Source organism: Paroedura picta, chromosome 10 (genome assembly GCF_049243985.1).
Source record: "Paroedura picta isolate Pp20150507F chromosome 10, Ppicta_v3.0, whole genome shotgun sequence".
Lineage (NCBI taxonomy): Eukaryota > Metazoa > Chordata > Lepidosauria > Squamata > Gekkonidae > Paroedura > Paroedura picta.
Genome location: NC_135378.1, coordinates 49,327,741 through 49,342,104, shown reverse-complemented (window position 1 = coordinate 49,342,104; position 14,364 = coordinate 49,327,741). Strand labels below are relative to the sequence as shown.

The window sequence follows — 14,364 nt, the reverse complement described above, 5'->3', positions numbered from 1 at the left end:
TTTGTTCCTAAAACTCAAAGAACATTTACAAGGAACACAATTTGAGGCCCTCAAGGATGCCAAAAACTGCTATTTTGTTGTGGTATAAATGGTAAGGGGAAGGGTTAGAGAGATGGAAGTTCCACCTTCAGAAGTGTATAAACCTAGAAGGAGGATATGTTGAGAAACAATAGCTTCATATTTTAATATTTTTGCTTAATAAAGGTTTCTGTGATTTTGTGGCAATACATTTTGACTTGTACCCTCATATGTGCACTACTGATGAGGGTTGGGGTTTTTTAAAGATGGAAAATATGAGCATTACATTTGTCTCTGATGCTAGCTGGGTATAATTTGAATTTTGGTGAGAATGTTTGGTATCAAAGATAATGCAGTTGCTTACAATAATATGAAATGTGTGACTGCTCATCCATTTGGAAAAAAAAACTTGCATCAGTTTACGCAATTCAATACTTAAACCAACAAGCTATTTTCATATGAATTAGGTAATTTTATTTTATTTGGATATGATTTTAGAAAATGGGTTTGTGTACATTTCTCTGTTGTTCTGGGAATTGTAATTTGTTATTTTGCCTTAAAACATAGCTTAGAGGGTGTATATGTGTATGTAAGAGAATAATAAGTTTGTTTAGGCAGTGTTATATTACATGGGTTTCTATCCTGAGTATCTCATCTATAATACAGCCCCAAGTACATTCTATTTCTTGTGTAGCTCAGTTGGTGTGTGGCAGAATTCAGTTCAGATGTGAATCCAGTTACTTTGTGCATACTGTATGAAGGGTTCAATCACATCTCAAATATGCAGTATTTCTATAAAATTCATGGAAGTAGGGAGAAAAAATAATGATGTGCATATGCAAGAAGAACAACACCCTAATGTTACTAGAAACAACTATTATTTCCTAGTACTTCCCATTTTGCCTTTTTAAAACAACATTATTTTGGAAAAATTGAATATAGTTATTTTAGTGAACTTAAATTTTTGAGCTTCTTGAGAGGAGATTCAGGAGTTGGAAACCTTGATATAAAATTTGGCAATATAAAATTTCTCATTAACTGATCTGTCCACTACATCCTTAATTTTAAATTTATAGAAAATTTAATGAAATTTAATGAAAATTTGGGAAAGTGGAATATAATATACTTATTCCAGCTTTGTGTTTAAAAATCATATTTACCTCCCATGCACATGGAGAGCCAGTGATGGACTCCAGTGATGGAGCCAGTGACTAGGGTGATGGACTAGAAGTTGGAAGAACAAAGTTCCAATCCCTACTCTATCCTGGAAGTTTACTGGATGACCCTGGACCACTCTCTCAGCCTAACCTACCTTACAAAATTGAACGAAAATGAGATGGAAGAGAGGAGAATAGTGTAATTCACCTTGAATCTCCACTGGGAAGAAAGACAGGATATAAATGAAGTAAAAATAAATAAATAATAGACATCAGAGAATTATTCTATAAGAGTGGCTTCAAATATTTATTTGTTTGTTTGTTTATTTATTTATGATATTGTCCATCTTTCTCACTGAGACTAAGAACTGTATCACATAGTGCAAGTTGATACAGTCCACAGGAAGAGATATCCAGTCAATATTGACCAGATCTTTAGATGCTTAAATACAGTGATTGGATCTGTGAAGGGGCTCCAGGTTTGCAGAAAAATATGATTAAAAAAATTGGGAGGCTTAAAAAACTCTAAAACTAGAAAAGGATTCCACCAGAGGCTGTTCCTTGACAACACTATTCCATAGAATCATAGAATCATAGAGTTGGAAGGGGCCATACAGGCCATCTAGTCCAACCCCCTGCTCAACGCAGGATCAGCCCTAAGCATCCTAAAGCATCCAAGAAAAGTGTGCATCCAACCTTTGCTTGAAGACTGCCAGTGAGGGGGAGCTCACCACCTCCTTAGGCAGCCTATTCCAATCTGGATACTGTCAGTAAAAGGCAGGGGGAAGGGGCAAGGCCCTTTGCCGACCTGTTTTGGCTGTTGAGGGGACAGGCCTAGCTACGGTTGCCAGCTGCAGGGCTGGGAAATAACTTGAGATTTTGTGTGGAGTCTGAGAGCAGGGTTTGGGGAGAGGAGAAGAGAAGAGATATGATGCCAGATATGATGCCATAGAGTCCACCCTCCAGAGCAGCCATTTTCCCCAGGGAGAGAGATTTCTTGTCATCTGAAGTTCAGTTGTAATTCTGGGAGATGATCTCTAGGTCTCATCTGAAGATTGCAAACCTTGACCTGGAAGCAGCCTCTGAGTGACGTGATACTACCTGACTTTTATAATTCACCAGGCCTGGCTACTTGCTACTGTTCAACAGCAGTCCCAATGTGAAAGCCAGTGTGGTCCAATGTTTAGAGCATCAGACTAGAACCTGGGGAGACCCAGGTTCAAGTATCTAACTTGCTGCAGTACCTCACTGAGTGATTCTGAGCCAGTTGTTGCGTTGATAAAAAGGATGAAAGAATGATGTGTTGGCTCCCACTGTGGAAAAATACCTCAGTCTTCCTAGGTAGAGGCTGCAGGGGAAAGAAGAGGGAAACCTGAAGACAGAGCAGGAAGAAAAAGGTAGGTTGGCTGTTGGGTGAGAAGAGAGTAGCCAACTCCAGGTTAGAAAATTCCTGGAGATTTCAGTGGTGAAACCTGGGGGAGGTTTGAGAAGGGGAGGGACCTGAAACAGGTACAATGCTATGCACACCAACCTCCAAAACAGCCATTTCTTCCTGGGGAATTACTGTTGCCGACCTCCATGTGAGGGCTGGAGATCACCCAGAAGTACAGCTTCTCTCCAGATGATAGAGTTCAGTTCCACTGGAGAAAATGGCTGCTTTGGAGGGTGGAGTCTGTGGCACTATACTCTGCGGAGGTGCTTCCCTCTCCAGCCTCACCCTTCCAAGACTCCACTGTGCAGGGGAGGGGGAAGCAGGCAGGTGATGTGGAGTAGAAAGAGAGATATTTATGTGGAGAAAGCCTTTAAGACTAAAACCAAAATATACTAAAATATAAACAAAAAAATAATCCTTCTGTTATGTGATTTGTTTCAATCCATTATATGTAGACCTGCCAAGTGGTCCCCATGCATATCGCCTGGAAGATCTTGCCTACACCAGGAGTGGAGACAAAGGGAATTCTGCAAATATAGGTATTATTTAATTCTGATTTTTTATAACATATATCTGCGTATTCATATGCATGGTTTTAATAAACTCCCTAGTTGTCAGATTTCACTGTAAATATGGTTATTCTTTAGGTATTATTTCAAAGTAGTATACAATTGTTTTGCTAGTCTGGGATATCCCATACAATATATATTCTCTTGTAACAAAGGGAGCCTTATGGCACCTTAAAGATAAACAAAAAAAATATTTAGCATAAACATTGGTGGAATAGAGTCCACTTTGATACTGCAAAGTATTCTGGCCCTGAGTACCTATTAATTTAAAATAAATCTGAATACTTTTTTCAAATAAAATAATGGGTTTACTTGTATGTAACTACAGGCGTCATAGCCCGACATCCTCTCTATTACCCATACTTGAAGAAAACATTGACGGCTCAGGCTGTAGAAAGGTACTTCCACCATCTTTTAGAAAGAGAGGATCCTGGAGAGAATTTGGTCATAAGGTATGTGCTAATACATGTATTTGGGGGAAAACTTGCTTTGGTCACAGCAGACTGGTGTTTTGGACAGGGAGGTGAATTTTCTAGTATTGTCAATGGCCTCAACCATGGGCCTGGCAGAACAGCTCTGTCTTGCAGGCCCTACAGAACTGTCCTAGGGGTCGCAGAGCCCTGAAGTTACCTGGGAGAGTTTTCTGCCAGGCTGGGACCTGGGACCCTGAGCAAATTTTGCTTACTAGAACTTAATTTCCTGTGGGGAACATAGGGGATGACATAGGGTCCCACAGGTAGTAAGGTCTCAGACCATTTACGGCTTTAAAGGTGAACGCCAAAACCTTTAACCTGATTGAGTCCTCAATCTGAGACAGCACAGGTTGAATATACGCTCTCCACTAGATTCTAGCCCTGCGTAGAGAGAGTTAAAGTAGTCTGGTCTGGAGGTGACCATTGTATGAACCACTGTAGCTAGGTTGGATGCCAGCAGGTAAAGTGTTAGGTGCCATGCCAGACGGGGATGATAAAACACTTGGAGGGCAACATTTGTGATCTGGGCCTCCAAATATAGAAGAGGGTCCAAGGTCACACCTAGGCTCCTGACAATGGCTCAAGTTGTTAGCTGGATTCTGTCAAGAGCTGGAAGTTGCATTACCTCACTAGGGCACACCAACCAAGTCAGAGGACCTCCATCTTAGCTGGATTGAGCATCAGCCAGCACCACTTGAGCCAATCGACTATAGCCACCAGGCAACTGGACAATGGATTTAGGGGTATCGACAGATACAGCTGGGTGTTAGATGACAGATGACAACCAAGCCTGAAATTCTGAACCAATTTGACGAGGGTGTGTGTGTTGATGTTAAATATCATTGGGGAGAAATTGGCTTGTTTTGGAACCCCACATACCAGGGCATGCTGCAGGGAGGTTCTCTTCCCTATTGTTACTCTCTGTCCCCAACCCTGGAGAAAAGATCACAGCCATGTATCCCCTGTTGGCTACTCATGTGCAAGCAGCCCATGGTTGACTATGTTGAATGCTGCTGGTAGGCCTAACAGAAATAGTAGGGCTGGCCCGCCGAGATCCAGCTGTCTCTGGAGATCATCTATGTTTGCAACTATAACTGTCTCTACGCTGTGACAAGGCCAGAAACTAGACTGGAATGGATCAAAAGCCAATGTTTTATCCAGAAAACTCTGTAGTTGTTCAGCAACCCCCTACTGCTGAGGTATCTGAAGGACTGCCTGCTTCCATTACTGGCCTGCCCATTCTCTAAGATCTTCATTACAAGCCCTGCTCCAGGAACCCTGGCTTTCTATCTGGCTTGCTGAATGGAGGCTAGTACCCTCCCAGGAAAGGGCAGCACTGTGACTGTAGAACAATCTTCCCTAAGTTGTTTTTTTCTGGTAGAATCTGTTGATGGAAAACTATTGATGATGAAACCATTTTGTTGCTATCTCCTGGTAAATATGATGATAGGAACAGTTGTAATTTGAAGGTCGCCTATTTACTCTTGCTACTACATGAAATTGAGTGGAAAATCCTTGACAAACTTGTGCTTCAGTGGAGATTATTTCTGCGGTTTTGTTTTATTGCTGTGTATTTTTGTTGTGTTATATTTTACTATCATATTCTATTGAGATTTTGGGAGTATGGTGCTATTATGATAATTTATTTAGTTGTAGTTATTATTTATATAGTTGCAGCTATTTTGTATTGTTTAATGGCATAGATCTTGACATTTTACAAATATGCAGAAGTCTTTTACATCAAGAAATGACCAGTAGGATTTCTATCTGAATTGTGATGTCTTCAAGTTACATATGTTATAAATATGTTACATATTTATATTTATTTATTAAGAAACCGGATACTTTTTGACTATAACTCCCATTTTCTACAGTAAAGTAAAAAAGGCTGTTAGTGATTTATGATTTGCCTAATTTGTGGTTGACTCTAGCGTGTTGTTAAAGATGGGAAAGATGATTTATGGATAAGAATATCCTCAGATTGAAATGTACAATGTATTTAATTTATATGCTTTAAGGTTTTTGTACTTGTGAAAATCTGAGAACATACCGTATATACTCGCATATAAGCTGAGTTTTTCAGCCCTTTTTTTAAGCTGAAAAGGTCTCCCTCGGCTTATATGCGGGTATAAAAAAACAGCTGCCAGACAAGACAGAAGGGTGGGGGTGGGAGACAAGTATACTTAACTGAAGAAGCAGAGGAAGGAAGAAGTAGAGATGCAGCAAACCCAGGAGGGACAGTAGAAGGGGAGGGAAAGAGCAGTCTCCGCCTCCCCCCCTCACTGCCTTAACGAGGCTAGTACGTGTTGCTGCTGCTGAAGGAAGCTCTGAAGCCTCTGTCTCAGAGGGAGAACAGATGGCAGAAGGAAGAAATGCCCCTAGAGGAAGGAATGGAAAGTGGAGGGAACAGAACACCAATCTAAGAAGAAGGGAAGGAGCACAGGATTGGATATAAAAAGGCAAAAGAGGTCAGAGGGACAGAGGGAGGAGGAGAGTGGAAGAAAAGGAAAAAAAGATCCTGCCCAAAACAGGAGGGGGTGAGGGGAGGAAAGGAGAAAAAGCTACTATCGAAACACCACCCTCAGCTTATATGTGACTCAATAAGTTTTCCAGCATTTTGTTGTGAAATTAAGTGCCTTTGCTTATATGTGGATTGGTTTATACGCGAGTATATACAGTAATCATGTGATCTGGGATTTCCCATGTTTGGCAATCCAGTTTTCACTGCAATAACTTGTAAACAACAATGCTCAGTGCTTCCCATTTTCAAAACGTTATTCATCCCATTCAGCGTGTTAAAAAGAAGCACAAGTACTATTAATATAAATTTTATCTGTAAAGATACATTTTACCTAGAACACATTTAACTGTCATTGAGCAAAAGTAATAACTAAAGCTAAAGCACTTAGCTTGGCCTTCCTACACTGAGATATTTGCAACTACAGTTTTTAATATGTACACTCAAAGATTAAAACTTTTATGTAAACCCATTTCTTTAATTACCATATCCTAGGGATTTGGGTTGGTTATTTTAATGATATATACTGGAATAATGTGTACTGGGTGAAAACAAGAGAGAAGAAAGGACACTTTTGTTTGTAGCTTTTGGGAATTAAAAGGAATTATACTCACATGCTTAAGATCTGGAGGCTTCTTACTAGACTATGACAAACTTTCCTTGCGATTAAGGTGAAACAACACAAAAGCTTGTTCCATGAATAAAACTGTTGGTCTTAAATGTGCCACTGAACTCAAACTTCATTTAAGTATATCTTTAACTTTTTCTTTGAAATCAATGGATCAAAGGTTTTTAATTTTGGCCAGATTATTAATTATTTTGCCTCCAAAATAAGAACAATATACAGCTTTTTATTTAGCAAAAAATGTGGCCAGTGAGGGGAGGACTGAGAAGAAAGTTATCTTTTTCGCCTGCTGTCTTTCTTTTACTTCTACTGCCTTTACCTGTACTCTGGCATATTTTAATGCCATTTGTTCTATATTGCTTCTTTAAGACCGTTTACGCACTAGAGGTTTCATACTGGGCTGCAGGCTGGAATTTTAGTCGTGGCAGGTTGCCCCACCTCTTTCTGCACCCACACGGGGGAGCATTTGGCCCCATGCGCCTCATCCTCAGCAGGATTTGTGGTCCTGCTTGGGAGCTGGGCCAGTGAAGTTCCCAGTGCATAAATGATCAATGAGACCATCCCAAAGGTCTCCAAGCAAGCCAGAGAATTGGAGGGACTTTGTGCTTCTCTTCTCAGGCCTTTTATGCATGGGTCTTTCTCCTTGCTTTGACCGCACCCATTCAGTGAGTTTTCTTTTTCATTCTGCATTGATTTTTCCTTCCTTCTGTGCTTGGTTACTATTTCCCTAGGTTTTCTGAGAGTGGTTTTGTAACAGTTTTTTCCCCTTGCTTTGCTTCTAAGCAAAAAGTAGCTCAAAAGCTTACAGATTCCCTAGGAGCAACCCCCCCCCCCCAAAAAAAAAACCCTCTTTTCTTGCCTCTTGGCTACTACTCCACCACTCTAACTGAGGTTTCTCCCACTGTGCACCTTCTACCATCCTATCCCTTTCATCATGGTTTGGCTAGCAGAGAGGTTGATTGTCCAGAAAAGCAGTTGGTTCTTTATCTCTGTTTTTGTTGTTTTCTCCTCCTCTCCTTGTTCTCTTCGTCTAGTGAAGGAAAGAAATTTTGGCAGGTAGTTTGCAAAGAGATAGCTGTGAGACAGGGCTTTGGAAATAATGTTGAAGTAGGGATTAGTAGTATGCTGGAAATAAAGTTATTAACAATAACTGAGTGGGGGAAGATAAAAAGTCCATGGGAGTGCAGGGAGCTGGCACAGGGCCTGTGCTGTGTGCACCTGGTTGATGAGTTGCTGCTATTGGTGAGATGCTCTTGGAACTAGTACATGCTGAGCCAAGCTGCAGCTACTGCTATTTCCTTTTCCCCACCCTGAGCTACTCTTACTTTTGCTGAAGGGGCCTCAGCTTGCTCCTCACTGTCAGTCTGCACCTCCCCTTGCTGGGGTGAAGGCAAGCACTCTTCCCTTTTCAGCCCACTGCCTCCTTGGAACACCTTCCTTCTCAGTGTGTTGTCTCTGGCCAAGAAGAAAGGAAGCCTCCTTTGGGCTGGGGGCAGTTTCCCTTCCCTCCTTTGCTTCTTCTTGACTTTTTTCTCTCTCCTAGGGATGGGAGGGAGCTGCCAGAGTATCTTTTTTCACCATTTAAATTTGGGGGTCCCCCCCCAAGCAATCCAAGTCTAGCATAATCAAACTTTTGCTAGACTTGGATAGCTTTTTTAAAAACGCGAAAATGTAAATGATGGAAAATGTAAGCTTCTCTAGCAGTTTTCTGAGAAGCCTCTTCACAAGCTCTAAAAAGGGGAAGGGATAGCAGAGGATGAGGACTCTTTTTTATTTTTCATGGTGGCCCATAACAAGGGAGTAAAGTTTGTCAATAAAGAAAAGGTGCTCTAGTTAGTTTCAATAAGTTTTGTCAGTTTCAGGATGATTTCTTTGCTGGAATTCCTTTATGGTCTTTTTCATTCAAGGAACTGAACAGCAAGTATTTAAATGGAAGATGCTTACTTGACATTGTTGTGCAGCTGCAATATGGCAATTGTGTAATTTTCCTTTTTTTTTTTTAAAGAACTTTACATGGCACAAGTGATGTGCCCACCAAAATTAAGAAAACTGTGTTTTTTGTTGTAGCAGCAGAATTAATAGAGTGGAGAAAAAGAATTGTGTGTAGAGGCAGGCACTGGATCTGAAGTTAAGCTTAAAGGCTTGACTGCTCAGAAAATCTGCAGTAAGCTGTTTGCATAGAAAAGGCCTCAGTCTTTCTACCAGCAGCCTACTAAAAATCTCCAGAACCAGAGCAGACAACCCTAGCCTAGAGCTTTAAAAAAAACCTTAGTTTTGTTATTCCTTATTCCAATAGCCATGTTACCTACTTTCAGCCAAAGGGAACTGGGCATTCATTGTTTGTTCCACTACACAAGATTATTGAAGAAGAAGAGTTGGTTTTTATATGCTGCTTTTCTCTACCTGAAGGAGTCTCAAAGCGGCTTACAGTTGCCTTCCCTTTCCTCTCCCCACAACAGACACCCTGTGAAGTGGGTGAGTTTGAGAGAGCCCTCATATTACTGCTCAGTCAGAACAGCTTTATCAGTGCTGTGGCGAGCCCAAGGTCACCCAGCTGGCTGCATGTGGAAAAGGAGCAGGGAATCAAACCCGGCTTGCCAGATTAGAAGTCCGCACTCCTAACCACTACACCAAGCTGTCTTGGTGTCAGATTAAATGAGCTAAAACATTCACAGTGCAATCCTAAAAGTTGAACACTGTGGGTTGAGAACAGTTTAACACTGTTTAGGATTAAATTAAAGTCTAGTGGCACCTTCAAAAATGGAAAAAAAATGTATCTGAAGAAGTGTGCATACACATAAAAATTTGTACCTTGAATAAAAACTTTGTTGGCCATAGTGGTGCCACTGAATCAAACTTTGTTCTGCTACTTCAGACCATGGCTACCACTTAAAACTGTTTAGGATGATACTGTTAGTATCCATTGTTGTGCAATTAAGCTTGCGGCCTGGGAAGTTTTTTACTGCGGGGGGGAGGGGCGGGGAGAGGGAGCTGCGGCCCGGCGCCATGGCCTTCGCGACCCGGCACCGGGCCGCGGCCCGCAGGTTGGAGACCACTGTTATAAGACACAGACTTTCATAATAAAAATAAACTCATTAGGAGAATTTCAGTTAGCTGTAAAATTGTTTCCTTTACTGTCAATATGATTTGTTCTTTAAATTTAGTTTTGTTTTCCTGAATCAATCCAAGAATAATTTTACATTCACAATTTAATTTTAAATTTATTTCAAAATTGCACTACAGGTAAAATGGAATTTTACAGGACTGAACGTTTAAAAAAAAATCTTTACAGGTATGAATTGCCAGGAATACATGGATTAAACTTTGTTCTGAAAAATTCACTTGGTGGTGGAGGTATAGCATCTCTGAGAAGTGACCCACAGGTAGGTTATTTGTTTGCTTTTTTTCCCTATTGCATTCTTTTTTTAACCTGCTGTAGTCAATTTCACCACTCATATTTCCTCAAATATTAATTCCGAGATGGCAAAGAGTCTTGTGGAACCAATGCTAAAACATTAATTTCATCTGTAGATATTACACCGCACTTCATGCCTCCAGGCAGCTCATATGACAATATGAACCATGCCCACTACGGCACAGTGGGACACTAATATAGCAACAGCAAATAATCAAGTAAAGCTCATATAAACACACTATATTTCCCCACATACTATGGTTCATATGGTATCACTGAGAGTCCATGGGCAGCCAGCTGTTCAACAGTCAGAAAAATTAGGTTGGATCTTTGGAGAGATGCTAAGGAGAAAACAGACATCCACAGCCTTATGGAAAGCATAGATACGAGTGACCACCAAGAGTACCTACATTCTTTCAATAGTTAGTTTTGTTTCAGAGTTTCTCCTAACGTTTCATATTCTGAGCTCCAATTGGCCAGATGTCCAAATTTAATGGGAAATGTTTCTCTTGTTTTAAATGAGAAAGTCAAAAGGGTATTTGTGCCATCTTCTTGAAATAGGTTCTTTTTCATGTAATCTGGTCCCAAAATGTGTAGGCAGACTTTTAAAAAGATTTAGTAATTCCTAACTACAACCTGTACATCCTCCTTCCTGACAGTCTGTGCATGTTTCTTCGTGCAAGCAGTATCTAATTACATGCCCGATTGTAATCATTAATTTGCATAAACTCTACCCAGATTGCTAGACAATTTATGTGGAACTGACATGTTGGTGAGTTTGACTGCAAACTCAGTTACCCTCTTGCTCCAAGATAGTTCTCCAGATTTCCAGGCAGTTTATTAAGAGGCAATCCCAGAATGAACTTATGAACTCTGTCCAGAAGTTAACAAACATTTTCTCAGCCTATTGGCCTCCTTTGCAGCTGGAAGGTTTCCATCTCAGAATGTGACATTAAATAACTAAATAAAAATGCACACTGAGAGGGAAGACTAGCCTCTGATTCAGAAATGACTTAGCACTATGTGGGATATAACTGTTCAAAACAGGGAAGGGGGATGTGAAAACAAAAAGCTATGCATCTGTGCACTTGTTGGTAATGATGCGGATTTATTCTGGGAGATGTATGTGGGGAGGGAAGAAAACTGAAAATAAGATGATCCTTGTTTTAAGCAATGCATATGTATTTTAATATTTTTAACAGGGCAAAGCATTTGGACAGATGCTGTTGGACTTCCAGATAAAAAATGTTCCAAATCTAAAATCTTTGATAGAATAACATTGTTGACCTCATTCAGTTTTGAAACCATGTTAAGCAAACATTAGTGTATATTGAGTCAGAAAACGAAGAGACCACTAAAATGGCAATTATCATGCAAAGACTTCAGGAGCTTGTAATGCAAAGATAAGACAATGTTTTGAGTAACGACAGATATGAGGGTTTTTTTGTAGATGATCGGTATTTCCTGTCTAGTGCATTGGATTAAGAGAGTCTATTTATTTCCTGTGAAAAAGTAATTAAGCAATAAATAACAGATTATCATCATTCTAAACATTCACTGTACCTAAATAAAAGCTGCCTTTCCTTCTGCACTGCTTTCTGGTATAGTAGTAAGTCTAATGTCATCACAGTATATAAATTAACAATAAAGAATTTTTCTTTATGAGAGCATCTCTTTTGCAGACAGATTCAACATTATGTGATCCAAGACCTTTGTTATGACCTCTGTATTTTGTAGCGCTATGACACTAGTAAGCCAAAGGCTACTGTCTTTTAATTTGCCCTGCATTCTTCTGAGTGTTCTACAGCAAACAAAAGACTGTATTTCTCTGCTATAATTTTCCATGTTATTGAAACTTACTTGCTGCTTTACCATTGATAAAAATGGAGAATTCAAAACTATATGTATTGTTTTATGTTCTGTTTCTAAAATGTGTGTGTATTTCTAGACCTGCTTCGGGTTTTCACATCCATGGTCCCAAATAGCTAGTTGGATTTAACATGGCATATGTATTCAGCATATGTACTTCATGATAATTGTTTGATGGTATGTAGTAAAGAAAAAAGCATTCTATACTATTAAGTTTTTTACTGTTTGTAGAATAAAACAAATGCAGTTTGCATTGATAGAGTTCAGGGCTTAAGAAGAAGTCAAGGAGGCAACAAGGACTAAGGTCAGACCATATAAGTATCTGGAATTCTGGCACTAGCCCTATTGGGCAATAAGGCCACATTCAAACAGTGGCCCCATGGACAATGACTGGGATTTCTGAAGAGTGAACTGCATACGCCTTGGATTTTTGTTTGAACAGCAGATGCAGTGCCTGGCCATGCACAGTTTTTAAAACATTTTTTAGCTTCAGCTCGAAGTTGGGTAGGTGAGTGGGACACTGCAGTTTTGATACCCACTGGTGGAACCAGCTTCATGGCTTGTGGGAAGAGCTTAAAAACATGAAGATCAAAATTGATGGTTCAGTTGCACCAGGATTAGCACATGCAAAGACCTGCCCTGACAGATTACATATGGGAGGATGGAGGAGATATACAATTCGGATTGCCTCCTTCACTTGTGAAAGCTTCACTTTATTTTTCTTTAGTCTCAGCATACTGTAATCATATCCCATGAAGCAGCAGTCTGTTTGCATCATTACATAGTCATGGAACAGAAGCTGAGTCCTGCAGGACACGACAGTGTGTGGAAAATTTTCTGCTGTAAACAAACCCATCCCGTTCTAGATGGATTGATTTCTGTTTCCCCTTTCAATTATAGGATTTGTGGATTGTTCAGTTGTCAGGGTAGCAACTTTTTAAAAACAAGCATGAGTCAGTTTGATCTCTGTGGATAAATGGAAAAGAAGCTAATGTTCTAAAGACAGTTCATGTATGTGTTCAAGTAACTCAGAGTTTAGGAAATCATACTTTGTTACCTGTGACTCGGGCAGGATTGTCTACTATCTTTGCTTCATATTTACAACACAAGACAAAAGTGAGAGAGTATCCATCAAAGTGGAACAACTGGGATGAACTACACTTCCTCCCTCTGATGGATTCTACCCCTCTCCAATGCAGAGTATCTACTGGTTGCTCCAATGCAAGAAAGATCTGTAAGGAAGGATGTTCAATGATTCTCTTACCAGCCTTTTTCTACTCTCACAGTTGCCCTTTCTCAAATCGATTATCCTCCTGCAAGTAACCTTATTCTTTCTCATGCGGTGAGAAGAAAAACTGTTTTCATGAAAAGGATAAGAACCTTTCATTTCTTCTTTAAGCCCTCCACAACAACTTTCCTTTTTAAAAAATCAGGACAGTTACACTGAATGTAATGTATAGTTTGGGCTTTACTATTTTGCCAGAATTTCCACATATTCATTTCAGTTGTGATCTTTGTTAAGGCTTGAAACGACATTTCCTGTAGAGTATGGGAAGTGATTTACAAGCTCATTAACTGTGAACTCAAAGGCATAAGTGGCCCAGAATTTCAAGTGGAGTTAGCTTTACAGGAAAGTAGACAGTGAGACTTTGGGAAAAACTAGGTGATCCACTTTTATTAGGCAACAACTTGGCCTTGCGGACAACAACAAACTGCAATTGCCAGCAGTAGGCCTCAGGCTTCAGAAGGGCAGAAGACAGTATTTGCCAGGAGGAACGTAGACAGTGAGACTTTGGGGGAAACCAGGGGTGTTTCCGCACAAGGACCAATGTTGCCAATTGGTCCCACAAAGCGGAAACGCTATTTTTAAAAGTGCAATCTCGGCGTTACGCATACCTGCTTTTTTTAGTGGAATCCAGTAGCATTTCATTTGTTTCCCCACAGGTTTCAGGTCTTGCAAAAATTGCTAGACAGGAAGCGATTTTTCCTGTGCTTTGTCCCGCCCCTGGCCATCAGTCAAACGAACAGCCAATGGTTGGCTGTTTTCTCAAAACGCGGAGGTTTCAAAGTGAATTAATAGCTCAAGGGCAGTGTTCTGAAATGGGTGGTAGCAGATAGATGCACTCAGACATGCAGGAGCAATGGGCAGAGCTGGACAAATTGAGATCAGGGTGCATGCAGAACCATCAGAAGAAAAAATTGTTCAGAATCTCTTGCATCAGAGAATGTTCCTTGAAATCAAGGTCTACCCTGTGTTTGAAGCTTATAACATTACTTGAGGCTGAGTA

The 14,364-nt window shown here is 40.3% G+C and overlaps 1 protein-coding gene across 1 annotated transcript in view; it reads left to right on the top strand.

Moving 5' to 3' along the window:
* The window catches only part of LOC143819020 (uncharacterized), a 54,955-nt gene extending 42,847 nt beyond the window's left edge, over positions 1–12,108 (top strand). The window contains exons 17-20 of the mRNA XM_077300046.1: positions 3,063–3,146; positions 3,505–3,628; positions 10,085–10,175; positions 11,410–12,108. Of these exons, the coding sequence (XP_077156161.1) occupies positions 3,063–3,146; positions 3,505–3,628; positions 10,085–10,175; positions 11,410–11,484 (374 nt within the window). The 3' untranslated portion in view covers positions 11,485–12,108. The remainder of the gene's footprint in view (positions 1–3,062; positions 3,147–3,504; positions 3,629–10,084; positions 10,176–11,409) is intronic.
* The last annotated feature ends 2,256 nt before the right edge of the window (positions 12,109–14,364 follow it).